Source organism: Salmo salar, chromosome 08, assembly GCF_965601325.2.
Source record: "Salmo salar chromosome 08, fSalSal1, whole genome shotgun sequence".
Classification (NCBI taxonomy): Eukaryota; Metazoa; Chordata; class Actinopteri; order Salmoniformes; family Salmonidae; genus Salmo; species Salmo salar.
In genome coordinates, this window is record NC_138298.1 from 9,594,192 (window position 1) to 9,621,143 (window position 26,952).

Sequence of the window (26,952 nt, forward strand, 5' to 3'; positions counted from 1 at the left end):
GCCACTGTTCAAATTAACTTGAAGCAGGTACAGCCTCAGTGTTCAGAGTAAATGCACACCGGAAGTTGCACAGATTTTTTACCACTTTCAAGTTCGAGCTCAGCAGACCTGACATTTTCTCAGTGCCTAATTTTTTTTAGAAGAAACCTGGGTCGTAATGTATCATTTCTTACCTGCGCACAGAGCCTATTTTGAGCGGAATATCGCTTGTCAGACAGTGCTGCGCAGCAGCACCTGAGCTCGTTGCTGCTGAAGTAAAACATGTACTTTTATAAGACCAGTCATTGGGCAACAATTCTGAAAGCAGTCACCTGAAAACAGTTTTGACGGCCACGATTAAAAAGAGCTACTATTTTTATTTCTCAACTGGCAATTGCAACATGCCTCCCAATCAAGTGCAAAGGTAGGCATGCTATCAGCACGTCACCCACCACTTTGGAATGTGAGCTGGCAGCAGTATGCATTTTGAAAACATATACTTACAAACAATTTTAACCTGAAAGTTTTACTTCATATTATGAGGCATGTCTTACCTTCCTTCAAAGCAGCCTAGGAAAAATCTGACCATAGAAACACAGAGGCAATTATTTTATAAAGAATTCCTCATATGCCATTTAAACCAGCATCTCTCCTGTTGGTTTTCATATAACCTTTCTTTCATTGTCCAGAAGCCAAAGGCACAATCCCAGTTATATTAGCAACCTAAGTTTCTAACAGATTTCTCTGTCAGATATGGAACCACTGGCATCAGGTGCGATGTTTGGAATGGTGTTGTTTTACCACAAATTACATTTTGCCAAATGTTTGAAAATAATGCTTTAGTGTCTGCTTCATTACAGGAGTTGGATGTTCTGTTAAAATGAATACCATAATCTACATTTCTGTCATTCTTAGCACCGTGGGTGGAAGTTGTAATGGGTCATACACACAATGCATAACCTTATGGGTCAGGTACATTTTTCAAATTTACAGCAAATTAAAATCTTTCAGGTCACGTTGTCTGGCACCACATTTTCCTCATGGAAAACCTGACACACTTCAAAACAAACAAGGAAACCAATATACAGAGGTGTGTTTCCGAAGTAGCTACACCGTTATGACATTAACAGAGTGCATGATTCTAGAGGTGTTTGTTGCTTTCAGAAACAGCCTCCAGTCAGAAACTGTGCCTTGTTTGGAGGAATGTTCATGCAACTAAGCAACATTCACAGACCTTTCCCTTAGTATGACAAGTATTACAGTAAACTAAACCATAACATGAGGCATAACGTTAATAATCCAAAACACCATAGCTAGCTACAAACCATTCTATGATTTATTTATGACATAGCTAATAATACAACTGTGCCGATATCAATAACGTTACCTTACCTATCGATTACGTACCTGTGCGATGTATTCGGTTACCCACTATTAATTTGTTGGTTTGCTTTTGGAGAGATCGCGGACCGAGTAAGGATTTCTTGCTGACTAACAGTAGTTAGCTAACTTCTCAACAAAATGCACTGTTTAGTCAAGAGGGATTAGTGTAAAACCAGCGTTGTAGACCGCTAGAATTCCCGGTAAAGTTTCCGAATTTCCCTCCACTTCAGCAAGTTCGAGGGAGCCAACTGTCACTACCAACAACTACCCCCCCCCCCCCCCCCCCCCCTGAGAATTTCTAGCTAACGTAAAGAAGAATGGGGACAAAAACCGTCATCAATATACACTCCAATAGCCTATCGATGCGGTGTAGTCATCATTTGGGATACCAATGTGGCTATGCAAATCTAAACTAGTTTGGCTTTGTCACTGTTTGGCAACATGAAGTTGCACGCCATGGTAACGCATGAGCCCCCCCCCCTTCCCCGCGAAAACTGGGGTGAAATTCCGACAATGGAAAATACATTGAAGGCTAACTAACGTTACAAATTGTTGCATTCACTGCCCTTTGAAAGTTTGAAAAATGTATGTTCAAAACAAAGGCTAATGTTAAATTCGAAGAGGAAAGTACCGTCACTATCTAGTAGGAATTACAGTTAGCTAGGAATTACAATACCTTGCAGACACTTGCGTAGGTAACGTCAACTTGCTAGTAACGTTAGCTAGCGTGACCTATCTAGCAAGCTAGCTGGCTAACTAAAAACAAACAAGATTTCACGGCCTGACAAGATTGCATGCCTAGATAGATAACTACCTAGTTAGTTATTGTTGGCTATAACAGTTTCAAAATAAGTTCACGTAGCTGGTTAAATACATTAGCTAATGTCTACTCGAAAATACAGCACCAACCTAGTTTTGTTTTGGGTAGGAAGGTAGCTAGCGAACTGCGTGATGATGCTACGTTAGCTAGCTGGTGGTGAACTAGCCACTTGCCTTGGCTAATACAAGTAGTGGAAAGAAATGAATTACCTCAGTGAGTTTTTGAGAAATTATCGTAACACTTTACGATCAACGGCTCATTCTATGAGCCAGGAGAAGACTGTGTCTCAATAAATACAAATAAGTCGTTTCGGTGGTGTTGTTGATGAATCCCCTCAGTCAATGTACACTTATCGGCCCAGTGTCAGCCATTATATTCCCTGTTCAAGGAGGCGGAAATGATATAAAATAGTAGTGCGACTTGCACAAGAGCCCTCATCATCAATACTGTCATGTTTTTCCTCAAATGCACACACACATGTAAATAGTATATCAAAGTGACTGTAACTATGTGTACAATATGTTTGACAAATGTACAGGCAATGGCACCCATATTGAATAAGGTACTATTTGGGCTCTCGGATGGTTAACTAACGTTACGTTGCAATAATGTCAGTGTTTTGCCTAAAAGTTGCATTTTGAACAGTTCAAGTTTATTTCAATTTAATCAAATTGGCCAATGACTTACAGTATTCACTCACACTAGTGTCATGGAAATCAATAGAACAATAGAACCTACCCTTGTTATCTGAGCTGAAATGTGCCCGACCACTAATTTACAACTGCACTTTGCTACAACTCCATCCAGCTAGAGGCTCGCCATCCGATGAAAAACACAAAAGAAGACAACGCAGAAATATAATTGGAGGCGAGCATACATCAGTGGAGGCGAGTTTGTTTTGATGTTGAATATTCGTTGTTGGGACTAAAGCAAACCAGACGGCATTATTTACTTGTTTTTATTTTATTTTCGGATATGCAGGGGTATGCTCCAACACTCACGCATCACTTACAAACAAAGCATGTGTTTAGTTAGTCCGCCAGATCAGAGGCAGTAGGGATGACAAGGGATGTTCTCTTGATAAATGTGTGAATTAGACAATTTTCCTGTCCTGCTAAGTATTCAAAATGTAACGCGTACCTTTGGGTCTCGGGGAAAATGTATGGAGAAATAATTTTCTTTGGGAAGGTAATGAAGTTAAAGGTAAAGTTGTCAAAAATATAAATAGTAAATTAAGGTACAGCGACCCCCAAAAACTACTTAAGTAGAGGTTTCAAGTATTTTAATTTAAGTGCAAAGGTTAGCTGAAGTTTGTAGTGACTGTTTAAAGAAAACTGAACCATGGATTACAGTTTCTCTTGGCCCATAGATTACTTTCAGGGTGAGGAACCATCTAACATCAAGTTGTAAAATAGTGAGCACAGAATGACACAGAATGACACACACCTTCTCTCTGTTATTTTATGCCCAATATAATTGTTTGTATTTCAGCCTCGTCATTCATCTGAACTATTACTATATACTGGAAATATATTGTTATATTGATTCCGTTTACATCACACAATAAAACCCTTCCAATTTGCTTTTGTATCTATCCCGGCTCAAAACACCATCCAGCGGGCGGCGCTGTTGTCTATTTCTGGGCTCGCCACCCGCTGAAAACACAAAAGATGAAGGCAATGCAAGCAATTCTGCAAGTCGAGGCGATTTTGTTTTGAACTGAATGCCGATCTATCAGTCCTCTGAAAATGGCCAAAGTACAGTCTTTGAGTGTGTTTGCTAGTGAGCGTTTAACAGTGGCTGCAGTGGAGATTTTGGGAGTAATAGAGAAAGTGGTAGTGAGTTACAAGGAGGAGATTTCCCAATTTAGAGAGGAGAATGACCGGCTAGGGAGACTGCTGCGGATCACACCCGAAATAAAACGATGTAGAATAGACCCCCTCCAGGTCCCTCTCACTGTCTCTGAGGAAGAGGACACCCCCCCCCCCCCCCCCCCAGGACCAGTCAGGATGTAGGGCAGCTTCAGGGACTCAAGGCTGACGTATAGAGTTCATATTGACTCCTCCCTGTGTGAAAAAATTTATGTGATCAGGAGGATCAACTTCAGTCCTTGACTCTTCCCCAAATGGTGGAGTACAGAGACAGTGACTCTAAACCAGTGAATCTCAAACCTTTTGTCACTGTGACCCTCCAGATAATCAAGACAATGCCTCCAGCCGCAGATCAACCGCAAGCAGCGATCCAGTAGGACTTGACATCAGCTGACAATTGGATCCCAACACACCATTGAAGAAACCCAGCACCACTTCTAAAAAACCTCACACTGGGAAAAGATTGAATTGCAAGGGGACCTTGAACAGGCACATACAGACTCATACAGGAGAGAAACCCTTTAGCTGTGGTTACTGCGAGAAGAGCTTCAATCGCAAAGGGACCTTAAATTAGCATATAAAGACTCATACAGGAGATAAACCATTTAGCTGTGATGTCTGCGGGAAGAGCTTCAGACACAAGAAGAACCTAACTGAGTATATGCGGAGTCACACCGGAGTGAAACAATTTAGCTGTGGTGACTGGGGGACAAGCTTCAATCAAAATGTTTCTCTAAACAGGCATGTACTGACTCACACAGGGGAGAAATCATTTGTGGTGACTGCGGGAAAAGCTTCAGACAGAAGGTTAGCCTTAACAGGCACATATGGGCTCATACAGGAGAGAAACCATGTAGCTGTGGTAACTGTGGGAAAAGCTTAAACAAGAAGGGGAACCTAGCTGTATATTTACTGACACACACAGGAGAAAAAACCTTTAACTGTGGTGACTGCGGGAAAAGCTTCATACTCAAGGAAAAAAGTAAGTCGCTCTGGATAAGAGCGTCTGCTAAATGACTTAAATGTAAAATGTAATGAAAACCTACCTGCGCAAATACATACTCATAAAGGTACTGGAGAGAAACCATTTCGCTGTGGTGACTGTGGGATAAGCTTCAGACACTAATTGAACATGGAGAGTAATACACTCAGCAAAAAAAGAAACGTCCTCTCACTGTCAGCTGCGTTTGTTTTCAGCAAACTTAACATGTAAATATTTGTATGAACATAAGATTCAACAACTGAGATAAACTGAACAAGTTCCACAGACATGTGACTAGCAGAAATGGAATAATGTGTCCCTGAACAAAGGGGGGTCAAAATCAAAAGTAACAGTCAGTATCTGGTGTGGCCACCAGTTGCATTAAGTACTGCAGTGCATCTCCTCCTCATGGACTGCACCAGATTTGCCAGTTCTTGCTGGGAGATGTTACCCTACTCTTCCACCAAGGCACCTGCAAGTTCCCGGATATTTCTGGGGTGGAATTGCCCTAGCCCTCACCTTCCGATCCAACAGGTCCCAGACTTGCTCAATGGGATGGAGATCTGAGCTCTTCACTGGCCATGGCAGAATACTGACATTCCTGTCTTGCAGGAAATCACGCACAGAACGAGCAGTATGGCTGGTGTCATTGTCATGCTGGAGGGTCATGTCAGGATGAGCCTGCAGGAAGGGTACCACATGAGGGAGGAGGATGTCTTCCCTTTAACGCACAGCGTTGAGATTGCCTGCAATGACAACAAGCTCAGTCCGATGATGCAGTGACACACCGCCCCAGACCATGACGGACCCTCCACCTCCAAATCGATCCCGCTCCAGAGTACAGGCCTCAGTGTAACGCTCATTCCTTCGACAATAAATGCGAATCCGACCATCACCCCTGGTGAGACAAAACCGCAACTCGTCAGTGAAAAGCACTTTTTGCCAGTCCTGTCTGGTCCAGCGACAGTGGATTTGTGCCCATAGGCGACGTTGTTGCCGGTGATGTCTGGTGAGGACCTGCCTTACAACAAGCCTACAAGCCCTCAGTCCAGCCTCTCTCAGCCTTTTGCGGACAGTCTGAGCACTGATGGAAGGATTGTGTGTTCCTGGTGTAACTCGGACAGTTGTTGTTGCTATCCTGTACCTGTCCCGCAGGTGTGATGTTCGGATGTACCGACCCTGTGCAGGTGTTATTACACGAGGTCTGCCACTGCGAGGACGATCAGCTGTCCGTCCTGTCTCCCTGTAGCGCTGTCTTAGGCGTCTCACAGTACGGACATTGCAATTTATTTCCCTGGCCACATCTGCAGTTGGCATGCTTAAGGCACGTTCATGCAGATGAGCAGGGACTCTGGGCATCTTTCTTTTGGTGTTTTTCAGAGTCAGTAGAAAGGCCTCTTTAGTGTCCTAAGTTTTCATAACTGTGACCTTAATTGCCTGCTGTCTGTAAGCTGTTAGTGTCTTTATGACTGTTCCACAGGTGCATGTTCATTAATTGTTTATGGTTCATTGAACAAGCATGGGAAACAGTGTTTAAACACTTTACAATGAAGATATGTTTAGTTATTTGTAGTTTTATGAATTATCTTTGAAAGACAGGGTCACGAAAAGGGACGTTTCTTTTTTGCTGAGTTTATATAGAACATCCACAAAGAAAGAAAACAGAACAAAATTAGAAAAAATAAAGACAATTAAGACAGAGATCAGGAGAGTATCAGGAGATGGACAACTCTGTTAGGAAAGCAAAGCAATTCTGGATCATTCATGTTGTCGGTTTAAGATAAATATACTGTATGTGTGTGATTCATTTACTTTTGTAAAATGAGTTTGATTTAATTTCATGATGAAAGAGTACAGAGTATTGTAGGAAAAACCAGTCCTGGTCTGTGAGGAAACTCACACTTGTCACGTCCTGACCAGTAGAGGGAGTATTAGTTATTGTAGTTTGGTCAGGACGTGGCAGAGGGTATTTGTTTTATGTGGTTCGGGGGTATGTGTATTGTAGAGGGAACACATTATTTATGTGTTCCGGGGTTTTGGTATATGTTCTGGTTTTTGTATTCTAGGGTTTTTCTAGTGGTTATATTTCTTTGTGGTCTGTGTGGCTCTCGATCAGGAACAGCTGTTCATCGTTGTTCCTGATTGAGAGTCATATTTAAAGAGCTTGTTTTCACTTGTTTGTTTCTGGGTAGTTGTTTTTGCACTGCTTGTAGTTATAGCCTGCAAAACTGTTTCCTGTCGTTCTTTGTTTATTGTTTTTTCGTGTTCTTTATAATAAAATATGATGATGAGCACGCAACCCGCTGCGCCTTGGTCTAATCTATACGACACCCGTGACAACACTGCTGTTGTTCAAAGTATGTTGATGTTTTCACCTTATTAGAAACAGGAATTCCTGATTGTTTTTGTGTCTCTCAGGGTTATGAGAGAATGGCAAAACTGATATTATCAATACATTAAAGATTTTATAATTTTCAGGGTGGAAAAAGGGGATATGAACTAATTAACCAATCATTGATTAAATTACCTGATTACAAACAGCTGTGGTAGTGCTGGGCTTAAACAAAAATGTGCATTCCCTGGGGGTCAACCGGGAATGGAGTGAGGAACACTGTTCTATTATGTTCTCTAGAGTCCTGATGGATTTGATAATGATGGAAACTCCCTCCAGCCAATGCTAACACCAACCCAATGCTTTGAAATCTATTACGGGCATTGTTCAAGTTCACACTTTGGGAGAACTGTGGAGAATTGGGACGCAAGCAACGGGAGAATCTCAATTGGTAGTGCTTGACTCCTCAAGTCCTCACCTCCATCCTCTCTTCGCCTCCTTTTTAAAAAAGTAATCGAGGAGAGGCGAATTACGTTTACATAGGATGAATCCCCAAAATATCTGTAAAGTGATCCAAACAAATGTAGCTCGTTGTGCAATACATTTTATAGATAAAATGACAAGTAGCGGTTTTTAAATGTGTGCATGCTTTTTTTCCTTGGAAAAACAACAGCTGATTCTAAGGGGTTGTGGCAGATTTTAAAACACTTCCACTCTAGCCGCTGGGAGGATACTCGTGAGTATTTTAGCCGGGAGGAGGCTATCGAATGGAGGACACTCTTCCGTTTGCCTACTAACGAATTGACACTGGCCTTTTCCTGTTTGGACAAAACTCGATAACCTACTTAGCTGGGCTGATGAGACAGTGACAGCACAGTCAGATGGAACAGAGTAAATAGGCATTTTAACGTCATTTTAACGTCATAGATTTAGCCGGTGGTAACTTATGGAATATACACCGGCTGGAACGCGGTTTTAACCAGCACTCAGAATTAGAACAACCCGTTGTATTAATTCCATAATATTTATTATTTTAAACATTTTACACTCGCCATATCAACCTTAATCATATTTTTTTTCTTATCTCTCCAGCTCATAACACTATCCAGCTAGGGGCGCTGTTTTCTTTTTTGGGACTAGCCAACCACTGACAAACAGAAAAGAAGAAAACACAGAAGTAGAATTAGTGGGAGGATTGTTTTGATTTTACACATGGCACATTCTTTGCGTGGGTTTAGATGCAGTGAACTGAATACCGAACGCTCAGTCCTCTGAAAATGGCTAAACTACAGTCTGAGTGTATTTATTAGTGAGCGTTTAATGGTGACTGCAGTGGAGATTTTTGACGTAGTAGAGGAAGTGGTAGAGGAGTATCGGGAAGAGATTTCCCGATCTAAACAGGAGAATGATCGGCTTCAGAGACTGCTGCGGATCACACCGGCGATAAAACCATGTAGAATAGACTCCCTCCAGTTATCTCTCGCTGTCTCTGAGGAGGAGGAGGTTATACCTGAGCAGGAGTGGAGCCCCAGTCTGGGGCAGGAGGACACATCTCCCACACAGATTAAAGAGGAGCAGGAGGAAATCAGGACCAGTCAGGAGGTAGGGCAGCTTCAGGGACAGGAGGCTGACGTCATAGAGTTCATGTTCACTCCTCCCTGTGTGAATAGTGAACGTGATCTTCCCCAAACCCAGACTGGAGGACAGAGGGAATGACTCTAAGCTGTTTGATCGCAAACCTGAGGAAACCTAAAAAACAAAACAGCACCACGTCTAAAAAAAAAAAACTAATTGATGCCATGACTGTGGCAAATGCTTTACTCGGGTTGGCCGACTGAAGATGCACTCGAGGATTCATTCAGGGGCGAAACCATTTAGCTGTGGAGACTGGGAACAGCTTCAATCGCCAGGTTAGCCTTAACAAGCATGTACAGCCCGGACGGACATAAAATGATTCACACCGGAGAAAAATGTGGGAGGCTTCAATCGCAAGGAGACCCTCATTGATCATATCCAGAATCATACAGGAGAAAAATTCGTTCAGCTGTGGTGACTGCGGGAAAAGCTTCAATAGGAAGAGGAACCTAACTTCTCATTTACTGACTCACACAGAAGATAAAATATTTAGCTGTGTTGACTGTGGGAAAAGCTTCACGCAAAAGAGTGACTTAACCAAACATATAATGATTCACATGGAAGAGAAACCATTTAAATGTGGAAAAAGCTTCAATTATAAGGTTAACGTCAACAGACATATGCTGTTCATCCACAAAGAAAGAAAACAGAAAGATAGTGGAAAGAAAATTAAGATAAGAAGCAGGATATGGACAAAACTGTTAAAGCAAAGCAACTCTAAATCATTCTTGTAGGTGGGTCGTTCCACAAAATAAGTGCTGTTGATATTTTAAGTATAAATTGTACACAAATATTGAATTTTAAAGCCTCTTACATTAAATTAAGTATTGTTTAATATAACCTAGACAATTTGGAAAAATCTATAAATCAATATTTTTATATGAAGAAAGACTAAAGTGCCAAAATTCTGTATATTGACATATGTCCCTCTTTGCATCCTCTGTGACTTGTAGGAATTTTTTAACCCACTTAACCTCAACATTTCTTCAAGTCTTCACCAACATTGTAAAACCCAAGTTTTTTGGTTGCATTGACAGTCATTTCTGAAGATATGTTTTTTATTAGTGATTCATTTTAAGGTAAAAAAACAACAACCTGTCCCTCATTTTAAGGTCAACCCTGTTATGTTTTAATATGGTGTGACTATTCCATTTTAAATATTTACTTTTCAAAAGAGACATTGAATATCTAATAGTCAAATCATAGTGTAAATGCATCACAAGGGGATTTATGGCTGTTACTTTATTTGGCACCTAATAGGCTATAGTATTTTTTATTAACCTCTTGGGATGGGAACGTTTTTTTTTAATGGATTGACGTACCCATGTGTCAATCTTATAATTAAAAAATTCCCCATCAACATCTGTGTTTAAACTAGAGATATCTGTATTTTGTGCATGGGCTGCATCTCCTACCACATCCGCCGTTGTCAGCCTTCCGCATCTGTGGTGGAAGGTGGTGTTTGTCAGACCAGGAAACATCCCAAAAATCTTTCTTCTCACAAGAACGCCTGTAGCATCCAAACCAATATGACCTCTGTATGGAAAGATGAGACTCTCATGAACATGATGGTGTTTTGCTCTACGACCCCCATCTGAAGGTAACCTGGTACTGGGACGAAAAATTAATGGAACTTCTATGTCAAAGGTATACGGGTAATTAAACCCCAACTTTTTTTATGAGCTTTCTTGTATCTCTCAGATATAGGACAGACACTTCAAAAACATACCTCCTTTTGATGTGTTTTTGGACTGTTTTTCCATGTAAGAATCTGTTATTCAATGTGTTTCTATGGGCTAATATCAGTAAGGCCAAATTAAGTGTTTCATCAACAACAACAAAAAAATATATATACTGAACAAAATTCGAAACACAACATTTTACTGAGTTACAGTTCATATAAGGAACTCAGACTATTTAAATAAATACATTTGGCCCTAATCTATGGATTTCACATGACTGGGCAGGGGCACAGCCATGGGTGGGCCTGGGAGGGCATAGGCCCACCCACATGGGAGCCAGGGTCACCCACTTGGGAGTAAGAATTAGTTTTTCCCCACAACGTTTTGTGGGGAAAACTCCTTAGGGGCCAACTCCTTAGTTTCATCAGCTGTCTGGGTGGCTGGTCTCAGACGATCCCGCAGGTGAAGAAGCTCGATGTGGACTTCATGGGCTGGTGTGGTTACACGTGGTCTGCAGTTGGACGTACTGCCAAATTCTCTAAATTGACGTTGGAGGCAACTTATAATATAGAAATGAACATTCAATTATCTGGCAACAGCTCTGGTGAACATTCCTCAATATGCCAATTGCATGCTCCCTCAAAACTGTGGCACTGTGTTGCGTGACAAAACTGTACATTTTAAAGTGGCAATTTATTGTCCCCAGCACAAGGTGCACCTGTGTGATGATCATGCTGTTTAATCACCTTCTTGATATGCCACACCTGTCAGGTGGATGGATTATATTGGCAAAGGAGAAATGCTCACTAACAGGGATGAAAACTAATGTGTGCACAAAATGAGAGAAATAAGCTTTCTGTGAGTATGGAACATTTTGGGGATCTTTAATTTCACATCGTTAAACATGGGACCAACACTTTACATGTTGCGTATATATTTTTGTTCAGTATATACTGTATATTTTGTTAGATAAAATAGTCCTAAAAGTCTAAATGAAATAGCTAAATTATCCTTGGTATGACCATCTTAAAATAATTCCATATGTTAGCTTAGTAGAAAACCCAGCCCGGGCCCTTAGACTTTAGTTAAAGTTACTGAAATAAAACGGATCTTGGTCAGCTAGCAACTTGCATGAGTCTGCAAACACAAAATTGCAGGGATAGAAAAGTTTGTCAGGTTCTCCATGTTGGCTCCATGTCCAGCGCTGGTTGTGTGACTCTTACACCCGGGCCCTTAGACTTTAGGGGGTTAAAATTAGGTTATACCACTCAAAAGGCACCTAATTGGTTGAACGACCCAGGTTTCAGAGAAATGGATATGTGATTAATATAATTTTGTAAAACACTTATTTTATGTAAATAAAGTTTCATTTTATTTGATTAATGATATAATGGTCAAACAGTACAGTACAGGCTGTTGTTCAAAGTATGGTGTTGATGTGGTGGGACCGATGTTATTGATATATTCAACATTTTGTACTAAATATTTAAAATGAAAAACTAATTAACTAATCATGTCCTTTATTAGAAACATGAATCCCCCCCGACTTGCTAATTGGTTGAACACTGCACATGTATAACTACAGTTTCCTAGTTTCGACTAGTGTGGCAATAACTATTGCAGGTGAAATTGTCGGGGAAAAATAACCGCAGAATGTGAAACATCTAAAACCAATGCCTTTTATAAAAAAACATTCACAATTGCCTACAACGCATAATGGATGGGGAATATCGAAGACATGATTTCATTCCCATGCCTATTATACATTTTTAAGAAAAAAAAATAATACAGTGAAAGATTTTGAATTTGACCATCAGATTGTGTACGATGCCTCTGTCTACATGCCCTTTGGCCAGGGGGAAAAGTCTTAAGAGGATCCGGTCTCCTCCAAGGGTTCATCCGTCTCCAGATTACGGATGATACTGACTCAAATCAAATTTTATTTGTCACATGCGCCGAATACAACAGGTGTAGACCTGATAGTGAAATGCTTAATTACGAGCCCTTAACCAAAAATGCAGTTTTACAAAAATACCTAGAAAAGTAAGAAATTAAAGTAACAAATAATTACAGAGCAGCAGTAAGATAACAATAGCAAGGCTATATACAGGGGTTACTGGTACAGAGTCAATGTGCGGGGGCACCAGTTAGTCGAGGTAATTGAGGTAATATGTACATATAGGTAGAGTTAAAGTGACTATTCATAGGTAATAACAGAGTAGCAGCAGCGTGGGGGGGCAATGAAAATAGTCTGGGTAGCCATTTGACTAGATGTTCAAGAGTCTTATGGCTTGGGGTAGAAGCTGTTTAGAAGCCTCTTGGACCTAGACTTGGCACTCCCGTACCGCTTACCGTGCGGTAGCAGAGAGAACAGTCTATGACTAGGGTGGCTGGAGTCTGACAATTTTTAGGCCCTTTGTCTGACACACCTTGTGTAGAGGTCCTGGATGATAGGAAGCTTGGCCCCGGTGATGTACTGGGCCTTACGCACTACCCTCTGTAGTGCCTTGCGGTCGGAGGCCGAGCAGTTGCCATACCAGGCAGTGATGCAACTCGTCAGGATGCTCTCGATGGTGCAGCTGTAGAACCTTTTAAGGATCTGAGGACCCATGCCAAACCATTTCAGTCTCCTGAGGGGGAATAGGTTTTGTCATGTCCTCTTCACGACTGTCTTGGTGTGCTTGGAGCATGTTAGTTTGTTGGTGATGTGGACGCCAAGGAACTTGAAGCTCTCAACCTGCTCCACTACAGCCCCGTCGATGAGAATGGGGACGTGTTCGGTCCTCCTTTTCCCGTAGTCCACAATCATCTCCTTTGTCTTGATCACGTTGAGGGAGAGGTTGTTGTCCTTGCACCACGCTGTCAGGTCTCTGACCTTATCCCTATAGGCTGACCAAACCCTTACTGATGCGATAGGTGCGCAGGGAGTCAAAAGCACCTCTGATGATCACGTAGATCCTGTCCAACACCAGGTCTGACTGCAGGCTGATGATGATCCGGTCTATGTTGCTTTCGTCATTGTGTCCTGTGTGGTTTTCGCTAACATAATCCAGCAGGTTCTCAGACCCTGGGGCATTCAGATTGTCCACTTCATAGTACGGTAAGCCCTGGTCTGGTAGCAGTTGGTTATCGATGAAGCGGCGGAAGCCAAACGCCTTCTTAGGATTGTGCTCTGTCACCATCGCACTGTCGTTGTTCAATGTGACAGTCGTGGGAGAACCAGTAAAGGAGTTGAAGCCTGTGTCTGGGTCGGGGTATACCAAAGCCAGATGATTGGAGGTGATCAATTTCGTTCAGTGTCTCCATGGTTATGATTTACTCTAGAAAGGAGGGAGTGCAAGGTGGAAAAGGTAGAAAGATGGAGAGGGAGAAAGACAGAATAAAAGTGGGTTTGCTTATCAAAAAGTATGAGTTAAACATTTATTTAACTGGTCCAAGAGAAAGAGGACACACACTTTTCTGTTATTGCCTCTTTACAGAAGGGTCCTTGATAAAAATGATTTGCATCCTCTTCTCGACACGACAGAAACGCACACTAACTAGAGGTGAACTTCACCCTCATGGTCCCTTTGCTGTTCTGCCTATGTTGCCTTCAATGGAAATCTGAACAATAAAATTGCTTTAATCAAAGGTGTGGGCAACAGTAGGACAGTCAAGTTGCATCTGGCCGTAAAACTAGAGGAGCAGTGTCGTTTCTGGGGACCATGCATGGAGGCCAGGAGTGTATCGACTCAGGTTTACACACCTGAAGGCAGCAGGCCCACAGGGTCAGGGAAGGGTGGGCACCCTAAGTCAGATGGCTGAGACCCTAGCAGGGCGGGAGGCCTAGGGCCTGATAAGGCAGGGGACTCATAGCCAGATACTACTAAGGCCACAAACTGCTGGAGACTTGGAGTCTAACTGGGCTTGAGACATACAGTAGGGCCTAGGACTAGAACAGGACGCTACTGACCAACTGAAGCTGTGTTTCAAGTTTTAATGTCACATGCACAAGTACAGTGAATGGGGTTATGGTAATCTGAGGCTAGATCTGTGGGTAATGTGAATGTATCCTATTTGGGTTACTATTTATTAATACATATAATTAAAGTAAAAGTCCCAATACAAAATCCCCTCGGCCTTTCATATTTTAGCTGTCATCTAACAAAGTAGATGATCACGTGATCAACCTTCTGAAGAATGTCAGAGAATTAGAGCCTGAATCGTGATGTCCTCAAGAGGACCGCCAAGGAATTTCAAAACAGACTTCTCAGCTAGCACACAAAGTTCTTAGAACCATAAAGCATGGTGAGAGTGTTGTTGTCCAATGGTTATTTTTGCAAACATCCTTCCATGGGAATGTTGAAGGACAGTTACTTGGCTTTGGTACATTCTCAGCACATTTAAGGAACTTCACAAAAAAAGCTGGGTAGGCGTACTTGTAAAACAATTTGAATAAAATTAGGTTCACACCAGACATCCCAAGAATATTGCCGAAATGAAACAGTTTTGTAAAGAGGAATGGTCCAAAATTCATTCTGACCGTTGTGCAGGTCTGATCCGCAACTTGAGAAAACGTTTGGTTGAGGTTATTGCTGCCAAAGGAGGGTCAGCCAGTTATTGAATCCAAGAGTTCAAATACTTTTCCCACTCTGCACTGTGAATGTTTACACGGTGTGTTCAATAAAGACATGAAAATGTATAATTGCTTGTGTGTTATTAGTTTGAGCAGACTGTGTTTGTCTATTGTTGTGACCTAGATGAAGTTCAGATCAAATTTTAGGACCAATTTATGCAGAAATCCAGCTATTTCCAAAGGGTTCACATACTTTTTCTTGCCACTGTATGTCATTGGCAAGTATAGCCTGTTGTACACTGCTCAAAAAAATAAAGGGAACACTTAAACAACACATCCTAGATCTGAATGAAAGAAATAATCTTATTAAATACTTTTTTCTTTACATAGTTGAATGTGCTGACAACAAAATCACACAAAAATAATCAGTGGAAATCCAATTTATCAACCCATGGAGGTCTGGATTTGGAGTCACACTCAAAATTAAAGTGGAAAACCACACTACAGGCTGATCCAACTTTGATGTAATGTCCTTTAACGAGTCAAAATGAGGCTCAGTAGTGTGTGTGGCCTCCACGTGCCTGTATGACCTCCCTACAATGCCTGGGCATGCTCCTGATGAGGTGGCGGATGGTCTCCTGAGGGATCTCCTCCCAGACCTGGACTAAAGCATCCGCCAACTCCTGGACAGTCTGTGGTGCAACGTGGCGTTGGTGGATGGAGCGAGACATGATGTCCCAGATGTGCTCAATTGGATTCAGGTCAGGGGAACGGGCGGGCCAGTCCATAGCATCAATGCCTTCCTCTTGCAGGAACTGCTGACACACTCCAGCCACATGAGGTCTAGTATTGTCTTGCATTAGGAGGAACCCAGGGCCAACCGCACCAGGATATGGTCTCACAAGGGGTCTGAGGATCTCATCTCGGTACCTAATGGCAGTCAGGCTACCTCTGGCGAGCACATGGAGGGCTGTGCGGCCCCTCAAAGAAATGCCACCCCACACCATGACTGACCCACCGCCAAACCGGTCATGCTGGAGGATGTTGCAGGCAGCAGAACGTTCTCCACGGCGTCTCCAGACTCTGTCACATCTGTCACGTGCTCAGTGTGAACCTGCTTTCATCTGTGAAGAGCACAGGGCGCCAGTGGAGAATTTGCCAATCTTGGTGTTCTCTGGCAAATGCCAAACGTCCTGCACGGTGTTGGGCTGTAAGCACAACCCCCACCTGTGGACGTCGGGCCCTCATACCACCCTCATGGAGTCTGTTTCTGACCGTTTGAGCAGACACATGCACATTTGTGGCCTGCTGGAGGTCATTTTGCAGGGCTCTGGCAGTGCTCCTCCTGCTCCTCCTTGCACAAAGGCGGAGGTAGCGGTCCTGCTGCTGGGTTGTTGCCCTCCTACGGCCTCCTCCACGTCTCCTGATGTACTGGCCTGTCTCCTGGTAGCACCTCCATGCTCTGGAAACTACGCTGACAGACACGGCAAACCTTCTTGCCACAGCTCGCATTGATGTGCCATCCTGGATGAGCTGCACTACCTGAGCCACTTGTGTGGGTTGTAGACTCCGTCTCATGCTACCACTAGAGTGAAAGCACCGCCAGCATTCAAAAGTGACCAAAACATCAGCCAGGAAGCATAGGAACTGAGAAGTGGTCTGTGGTCTCCACAGGCAGAACCACTCCTTTATTGGGGGTTTCTTGCTTATTGCCTATAATTTCCACCTGTTGTCTATTCCATTTGCACAACAGCATGTGAAATGTATTGTCAATCAGTGTTGCTTCCTAAGTGGACAGTTTGATTTCACAGAAGTGTGATTGACTTGGAGTTACATTGTGTTGTTTAAGTGTTCCCTTTATTTTTTTGAGCAGTATATTTAGATTTAGCATGATTCTTAAAAAAGCATGTTTGAATAATAACTTGGTGAGCTGTTTAGATCCTGAATTTCATAGTTTCATAGTCTCTGAGCTAGCTAAGTTAGCTATAATAGTTAGCTGGCTAGCTAAATTAGCTAGCTATCCTCGTCAAGTTGTAGCTACATGTAATGTCTCTGTTCCCACTCTAGCCTGTTCCAACTCAATGAGTATTTCTCCCATCACTCATGGTATGTTCTACAATTACCTTCAACGTTTGTCTCAAAATAATAAATGTAATACCCTGTTAAAACATATTTTGAACTATGGTTAAATAATAATAATATGTGGATTAGCTCTACGTTTTACCACAGCCTTCGCAGTTGGGCCTATGTTGGTGAAATTATTATTTACCGTTACTTTAAATATGTTGGGACAGTTTCTGTTCATGTGAAGGGTGTGTGATTGTTGGGGCCAATCAAGATGAACCATGAGTGGTGTGCAGAGGGCTTTACAGATTTTTCCTATTGTTGCTGGGAAGAGAGAGTGAGAGACCGATGGGTCAGAACGAACACCATTGTAAATACAACCCATATTTATTTATTTTCTCTTTTGTACTTTAACTATCTGCACATCACTACAACACTGTATATAGGCATAATGACATGTAAAATGTCTATTATTTTGGAACTTGTGTGAGTGTAATATTTACTGTTCACTTTGTTTATTTCACTAGCTTTGGCAATGTAAAGATATGTTTCCCATGCCCAAAAAAATGTGGGGTGTTTTCCGTTGTTGCTGTGGAGAGAAAATAAAGGAAAGATGCTCTTTTGAAGTGGGAAGTATCACGTTTCAGGAGCAGACCCAGATGCAGACAGTGTTGAAGTAACACAAGTTTATTACTAGAACAGGGGGCAGGCAAAACGACAGGTCAAGGGCAGGCAGAGGTCAGTAATCCAGATCAGAGTCCATAAGGTACAGAACGGCAGGCAGTCTCGAGGTCAGGGCAGACAGAGGTCAATAATCCAGGGTGGTGTGACAAGGTACAGAACAGCAGGCACGCTCAAAGGTCGGGGCAGGCAGAATGGTCAAAACCGGGAAAATTAGAAAACAGGAACTAGAACAAGACAGGAGCAAGGGGAAAACCACTGGTAGGCTTGACGAACAAAACGAACTGGCAACAGACAAACAGAGAACACAGGTATAAATACACTGGGGATAATGGGGAAGATGGTTGACACCTGGGGGGGAATCACAAAGACAGGTGAAACAGATCAGGGTGTGACAGAAAGGTAGGTATTCTCAGATTAATGTGTATTCCAACATAAAACATGTAGTCCTACATTCTGATGTGAAATGTTGAGAATTACTCTATTACTTTCACCTCTCCATTTCATAATGCGTCTTTCCACAGTAATCCTTTTTTAGTCCGAAAAATATAAGATATTCCTCATTTCAAATAAGACCGTTTCCTGCTGGATACTTTTAAAGGGGATTTTAAAGTAAGAGTTTTACTTAAACAATGATATTAACTGGCCAACGACATTCTTTTTTTGTGTTTTTTTCTTCTTCGATAAATCAAGTGCATCAATCAATAGTGCAATATAAAATCTAAACAATCTAAAAATGACCAGACAAAACAAGACAGATATAAAGAGGAGGGAGTGGTTGGGAAGAGGTTACAAACCAGATTTAGGGTAAGGGTTTGGTTTAAGGTGTTAGTGACGGGAATAAGAGCTAAAGGCCTGGGCACCAATGGTGGAGAGTTGGAATGGGGGGAGACAAGGAGACCGGAAGAGGAGGAGAGGGAGGGGGCATAGACTAGGAGAATTTTAGAGAGGTAGGTGGTTGCCAGGTTGTGGAGGGCTTTGTAGGTGAGGAGGAGTGTTTGAAAGTTAATACAGGATTGCACAGGGAGCCAGTGTAGATTGATGAGGTTTGGTTTGATGTATTCAGTTGACCTGGTGTGGGTGTGGATTATGGAATGTTCCGAACCAGTTGGAGTCTATTGATGAGTTTAGTGGGGATCTGATGAGGCGAGTGTTACAGTCATCTAGTAGGGAAGTAACGACGGCATGGATGAGGGTGCTGGGGTGTGACAGTGAGGGGCGGAGCCTGGAGATATTGCATAGGTGGGAGAATGCTGTCCGGGTGCTGTTTTTTTATGTGGGGTTCGAAAGAGAGGGAACTTTTCAAGAGGCGTTTGATTGTGTTTACAGAGGGACCGGGAAAGCATCTGTGGTGACGCTTGGAGAGAATGGATTTGGAGCAGATGAGCATGACCTCTGTCTTGTTGCTGTTGATTTTGAGGTGCTTCATGCTCATCCAGCTCTGGATGTCTTAAACGCAGCTGATGAGGGAGGTGGGAGGGAGGGGAGTGGTGGAGAGGTAGAGCTGGGAGTCATCAGCATAGCAGTGGACTTTGTGATGTCGCATGATCTCGCCCAGGGGTAGGAGGTATATAGATTCTTCTAACAATAAGCATTCATTGTTGAAGGTTTTTGCAAATTAATGAGTGATTTACAGGAATGAGGTCCATGGTTTGAATCGTAAATGGAATGTATTCAGAAATCTATTACTTAAAACTATGCGGTTCACTACAAATCACTTATCAATTCATAATCATTCAGCAGCTGTGAGATGTATTCATATGTAAGTAGTAATGATAGTGTATCTAGTCACCAGTGGTGAAAAGTACTTAAGTAAAAATACTTTAAAGTACTACTTAAGTAATTTTGGGGGGTATCTGTAATTTACTTTACTATTTATATTTTTTACAACTTTTACTTTTACTCCACTACATTCTTAAAGAAAATAATGTACTTTTTCCTCCATACATTTTCCCTGACACCCAAAAGTACTCGTTACATTTCGAATGCTTAGCAGGACAGGAAAATGGTCCGATTCACACACATCTAGAGAACATCCCTGGTCATCCCTACTGCCTCTTATCTGGCGGACTCACTAAACACAAATGCTTCATTTGGAAATTATGTCTGAGTGTTGGAGTGTGCCCCTGGCTTTCCGTAAATTAAAAAAACAAGGAAATTCTGCCGTCTGGTTTGCTTAATATAAGGAACGTGAAATGATTTATACTTTTACTTTTGATACTGAAGTATATTTTAGCAATTACCTTTATTTTTGATACTTAAGTATATTTAAAACCAAATACTTTTAGACTTTAACTCAAGTAGTATTTTACTGGGTGATTTTTCACTTTTACTTGAGTAATTTTCTATTAAGGTATCTTTACTTTTACTCAAGTATGACAATTGGGTACTTTTTCCACCACCGCTAGTCACACTACATCAAGCTGCCCTCAAACCTATATAACTAGTAAACAATAATAAATGCAGTTGTTCTGAAACATGTTGGCTGGAGTTGTGCTGTTATCTAACAACCAATATGCTAGACTGTAATTGCATAGCAGTTCTTATGTAAGTACAAAGTGATACCATGTTTCCTAATTCGTTTCCAAGTGAACAGTAAGAAAGCATTTTTATCCAGCCCGCCACTATCACACCTGAATTGACTGGCCAGCGAATCACAAAGCCCTTGATGCAGCCTAATGCAATCAGTTGTATCTGATGTGCATGAGATTGATTTCAAATAGACTACAGATTTATTATCTGAAGCACCAATATCTTTCAGTACCAATATTAGAGAGTCACATCTCTATAATCACCATTGGAGCGCTCCGCAATAATATCACACAATATTCAGCGCTAATTCTCATACAATGATCCTATCACCAATATATACTTATTAGCTTTCACTTTAAATTAAAAACAGCAATACATACAAAGGTCATAGGTTTAGGGAGACGTGCCCAGGGAAAAAGATTGCTGATCCTGTCTATAGGTTATACTTTTGCGATTCAACTATCTTGGCCTGTTAGTCAGGTGAACATCTGGTTAAATCGTGAAACGACATCGTGTGCTCGCCTTAGCTCTGTGTCACGGTAGAACTGTATGCCGTGGCGCTGGAACAAGATTTACTGTTTTAGAACCTCACATAGGGTAGATAACAAGTATGAAAGAAGATAATTAATATAGGTTCAAAGATTACTTAGATATAATTATTATGTGTTACAGAAAATGTAATTAGTCATTTGTTTTCATTATAAAAAGTGTAGAATTGACTATTTCTTATCAAATGAATGTAATGTTTGGTTCTTCCTTATGTAGTTTAATACATTTTCTTCTTGTTAAGTTGTCTGATTTTGAGGAGCTGTTGTCCTCATCTTGAAGAAAAATGGAGAACAAAAGGAGGTGCAGCACCTGGCCACTAGTGGAGCGCAACAGTTTGTCATGCCAACTGGAGTTGTCAGAGAATTCTGCCTTTTCTTTGCAGGTAAAGTATTATTTTAAAACAGATTGAAAGCCAGACAAAGTGGTTGCTGTGTTTCTTGTTTTCCTAAGCATATTTTCCATAAATACCTATAATAATCATTATAATAATAATTATAATAACTAGGTGGGTGGCTATACTTGTCCTATACTATGTCAAGTGTCATTCTGCACCATGTTTAATTGTTCATAGGTGTAAACACAACTGGACCACAGGAGGGTCGGAGGAGCCGAGCAGATCTAGTTCAGGCGGTTAAAGACGTCTTCAATTCTACATTTAGTATCTTTATGTTTAAAGTGATTTCCTTTCTCACAATAGCAAACAGCAGATGCATTTAGTCACATCAATAGATTACAGATGCATTTAGTCACATCAATAGATTACAGATGTATTTATTCACATCAATAGATTACAGATGTATTTATTCACATCAATAGATTACAGATGCATTTAGTCACATCAATAGATTACAGATGCATTTAGTCACATCAATAGATTACAGATGTATTTATTCACATCAATAGATTACAGATACATTTAGTCACATCAATAGATTACAGACAACATGTAATGTTGTTTAGTGTTCCCTGTAACACTAAACAGTTTGTATGTATGTTATTCATGGAAAGCTCTCTGTGTCTTCCCTGTTAGATGAATGTGGTGGAAAAGGTTGGTTCCCCATCGTCATTAGATGGCTGGGGCATCAGTTAACCATTAAGCAACTGTCATCTTTTGGAAACAAACAACTGGAAAACATATTAGTAGGTATAAATGAATTATATATTTGTTTCATTCTATCTTGTTATTGTTAAATTTTCCCATGAAATTATTACTTGAGATGGCCCAGCCCCTGAAATGACTCTTAACAAATGCATGCAAGAGGTTTTATTGTGTGAAAATAAGTTGTTTTTATACATTTTTATTTCACCTTTATTTAACCAGGTAGGCCAGTTGAGAACAAGTTCTCATTTACAACTAAGGGAAGCGCTGTACAATAATAGATATTTGTAGATTGAAGTTGCTCTTTTGGTAAAGGGGTTAATGTCACTCTCCCTCTCTGATCATGTGTAAAATAAGTAAGCGATAATGCCCTAGAAGCCGGTGTTTGGAGGATATATTGGCACGGGTGTTGTTAGGCCCGAGACAAACACTGGCTTCTTGGGCATTATCACTTTTATACAACGGGTTACCAACATATTCAAATAATGATTGACATATTTTCATAAAAAATGTTATATTGATTAGTTTATTCATACCATTTCATCCTTCCACAAGATATAGTCCCAACACAAATCTAGGGTTGCTACCCAAGGTGGCTGGTCGTTCATTCTATCGGTTCGGTTGCCAGAGACATGATCCAGTCATTCAGTCTATTTGTTCTGTATCTATGGATGCGACCCAGTCGTTCGTTCTAAATGTTCCATTGCCATACTGGCTGGCAACGTTCTTATCCCTTGTTGCTAACTAGCCAACAACAGCTAACTTACAGTCAGGTCAAACAGTGCAGCCAGAATAACAGCAGTAGCTCCCTTTGCATTTTTTTACGCTGTTTTCTAGTGACATTTATTTGGATACATCCATAACAATGAGCTAATGAGGCACGATTTCGCTTGTCATAGACAATGTGCTCTCTCGTCAGGACACTGTTGTTCAGAGGAGCCAGCCTACAACACAGCTAACCAAACCACTTCAAACTGAAGATGGAAAGACTGCAAACTAGCTGCACTTTGTTTTGTTTGACCTTTTTTTCAATTGACATTTCTTTGAAAAAATCCATAAAAATTGTGCTAGCTGATTCATGATCTCGACTGGCTGAGAAACGCTGCCTGCCTCTTTCTCTTGTCCCGACTCCCGACCCCTACACGTTCATTACTATGGGACAGCTGGAGATCGAATTTGAATATTGAAACAATGTTGCAAATGTCGGAGAGACAGACAGCAAAGTTTATACAAATCTCTTTATACAAATCTCAAAGTGTTAGTCTAAAATAAATGTGAGATAATGTCTAGATGATTTTTATAGTGGAGATCAAGTTTATAAATTGCCTTGCTGGGCTGATGAGACAGTGTATTGCACAGTTAGATGGAACAGAGTAAATAGGCATTTTAACGTCATAGATTTAGCCGGTTGTAACTTGGGGGATAGACACCACCTGGAATGCGGTTTTAACCAATCAGCATTCTGGATTAGAACCACACGTTGTACAAAGCCCTTTAAACCTGTTTCATCAGCAGCAGATGGGGGAGTCAGAGTTCAGGACTGTGGTCATACAGGACTCCCTTCTATCTCGGGTGACTCAGGCACGCAGCAGTTAGCTTCAAGTGAGGAAACACCTCAAGGCACCATGCCTCTGACCTAAAACCTAAAACTATTTTGACCTACAACGTGTAGGCCTATGTATGCTGTATATGAATATGTGTAGCCTGGCATATATGATGACTATATTCAACCCTAGCCCATGTAGTTATTCAGGTGTTCAGATAGTGAAAACTGATGTGTTTAAAGTTCTCGCCCAGAGCCTGTTGGCTTGGCATGTGGACATAATCCCTCTGATCAATCAAATATGTGCTTATTATTATCATTAAAAGTGTCTAGTAGTACAATCAAGCTGTTTCCCAAGTTTACTGACGAGTATATTCAACTCTAGCTGAAAGCCAATTGGTCTATTTATAAAAAATAAAGTGCACCACTGTAAGTCCTAAATTGTAGTGAGAACATTATGTAATATGTTTAAGGGGTGTTTCATGATTGTGATTCCAAAACCAAAATGGCAAAATGGTTTGAATACACCTACACTTTCTCTGAAGAACTAAAACTCCCTGTTTCACATTTGTATTTTTTTTATTTAACCTTTATTTAACTAGACAAGTCAGTTAAGAACAAATTCTTATTTACGATGACGGCCTACACCGGCCAAACCCGGACGACGCTGGACCAATTGTGCGCCGCCCTATGGGACTTCCAATCACGGTCGGTTGTGATACAGCCTGGAATCGAACCAGGGTGTCTGTAGTGACGCCTCAAACACTGAGATCCAGTGCCTTAGACCTCTGCGCCACTCAGGAGCTCACGTTGCATCGCGTCCAGCGGCGGCGACCAAAAATGCAGCTGAAATTGTAGTTCTAACCACTTCTGTGGTTTGTTTAGAATAATTATATTACATTTACTTTTGATACTTAAGTATATTTAATACCAAATACTTTTAGACTTTTACTCAAGTAGTTTTTTACTGGGTGACTTTTTACACTTTTACTTGAGTCATTTTCTATGAACGTATCTTTACCTTTTACTCAAGTATGACAATTGGATACTTTTTCCACCACTGGTTATTTTATGCCCAATATTTTGTATTTGAATAGTATCTCTATCTTAGCCTTATGTTTAAATTTATATTACCGTATAACAGATATATCATATTTTACATGAGCATACTCACATTTCAATTGAATGCATTCAGCATAGTAACCTTCCAACCAAATGTTTGTTCTTATCTATCCCAGCTCACAACTGCTGGGGGCGCTGTTATCTGTTTTGGGACTCAACCGCTGACAAACACAAACGAAGAAGACAACACGGAAGTAGGCTTGATAATTGTTTTGTTTTTGTAGAAGGCACCTGGCGTAGACGCATTGAACTGAATACCGAACACTCAGTCCTCTGAAAATGGCTAAACTACAGTCTTTGAGTGTGTTTATTAGTGAGCGTTTAATGGTGGCTGCAGTAGAGATTGTTGACGTAGTAGAGAAAGTGATAAAGGAGTATCGGGAAGAGATTTCCCGATCTCAACAGGAGATTGACCGGTTTCGGAGACTGCTGCGGATCACACCCGAGATAAAACGGTGTGGAATAGACTCCCACCAGTTCTTGCTCGCTGTCTCTGGAGAGGAGGTTACCCATGAGCAGCAGCACTGTGAGAAGGAGAGCCCCAGTCTGGGACAGGAGAACCCAGAGCCCACACAGATTAAAGAGGAACAGGAGGAAATCAGGACCAGTCATGAGGTAGGGCAGCTTCAAGGGCTGGAGGCTGACATCATAGAGTTTATATTCACTCCTCCCGGTGTGAAAAGTGAAAGCGATCAGGTGGATCAACTTCAGTCCTTGACTCTTTCCCAGACGTTGGAGTACAGAGAGAGTGACTCTAAACCAATGAATCTAAAACCTTTTGTCAGTGTAACCCACCTTGACAATCCCTGTGACCCTCCAGATAGTCAAGGCAATGCATCCAGCCACAGCTCAGCCGCAAGCAGCGATCCAGTAGGACTTTACATCAGCCCACCATTGGATACCAACCCACTGTTGAAGAAACCCAGCACTAAACCCAGCACCACATCGAAAAAACACAAAGGGACCCTAAATGAGCATATAAAGACTCATACGGGAGAGAAACCATTTAGCTGTGGACATTGCGGTATAATCTTCAATCACAAGGGGCCTTTTCACAGGCATATTCTGACTCATACACGAGAGACATTATTTAACTGTGGTGACTGTGGGAAAAGTTTCAAGGAGAAGGGAGACCTAACCAAACATATAATGATTCACACAGAAGAGAAACCTTTAAGCTGTGGCGATTGCGGAAAATGCTTCAGACACAGGGGACATCTGAACAGGCACATACAGACTCACACACGAGAAACATTATTTAACTGTGGTGACTGCGGGAAAAACTTCAATCGCATAGAGCACTTGAACGTGCATACATTGACTCACACAGGCGAGAAACCATTTAGCTGTGGTGACTGTGGAGAAAGCTTCCGACACAAATATAGGCTTAAAAAGCATATACTGACTCACACAGGAGAGACTTTATTTAATTGTTCTGACTGCGGGAAAAGCTTCAGACATAAAGTGAACCTGGATAGTCATATACTGGTAGTCCATAAAGAAAGAAATCAGGATGAAAATGGAAAGAAGCAAGAAAATTAAGAGATATTCTGTCAGGAGATGGGAATAAAAGTAGTGGGGGGGGTTGGGGTGGTGATGGGTTGGGTAGGAGGGTTGGGGGTCATAATCTCTGCTTTCCCAGGGGGTGGGGTGGCACTTTTTTTATATATATATATCCCTTTGTTGAAATATCCATGTTTTTATCTAATAATATCTGGGAATTAATTTGTCATCAAAACAAACAAAAAATAATAATTCCCCAAATAAAGTTAGATTTTTTTTAAGAAACCAGAATTATTCTTTGTTTTGGAATGTCTTTCAGGGTGATGAGATAATAGTGAGACTGATGTTATTGATATAAAATATTGTATACTTTAGGCAAAAATAAAGACATTTAAAAAAAAAACTAAATAACCAATCATCAAGTTATTGATGTTAAACAGGTCTAGTGCTTGGCTAAAACAAAAATGTGCACTCATGTATCTCTGTTGATTTACAAAGAAATAACCACGAAACGGCCGATATCAATTACTTTTCCTCCTGATGATGTTGTTGTGGCAAATATGTGTAGTCTTTGTGTTCCTAATCTAATAAAATCAGCATTCACTTGTGTGTTATCACAA

At 41.3% G+C, this 26,952-nt stretch overlaps 2 protein-coding genes across 11 annotated transcripts in view; one reads left to right on the forward strand and one right to left on the reverse strand.

Annotated features, from left to right (window-relative positions):
- The window catches only part of LOC106609941 (pericentriolar material 1 protein), a 48,566-nt gene extending 45,550 nt beyond the window's left edge, over positions 1-3,016 (reverse strand). For 8 of the 10 annotated variants that reach the window (XM_082978354.1, XM_082978352.1, XM_082978353.1 and 5 more), the window contains exon 1: positions 2,392-2,599. The gene's annotated coding sequence lies outside the window, so the exon portion shown is untranslated. Of the gene's footprint in view, positions 1-1,386; positions 1,614-2,391; positions 2,600-2,920 lie in introns of those variants that run through there. The other 2 variants (XM_082978346.1, XM_082978347.1) reach the window with 2 other exon arrangements.
- A 21,981-nt stretch (positions 3,017-24,997) lies between these two features.
- LOC145881511 (uncharacterized) lies at positions 24,998-26,952 on the forward strand. The gene is made up of 2 exons (XM_082978355.1): positions 24,998-25,444; positions 25,650-26,952. The coding sequence occupies exons 1-2, from the start codon at positions 25,109-25,111 to the stop codon at positions 25,701-25,703; spliced, it is 390 nt and encodes a 129-aa protein (XP_082834481.1). The 5' UTR covers positions 24,998-25,108; the 3' UTR covers positions 25,704-26,952.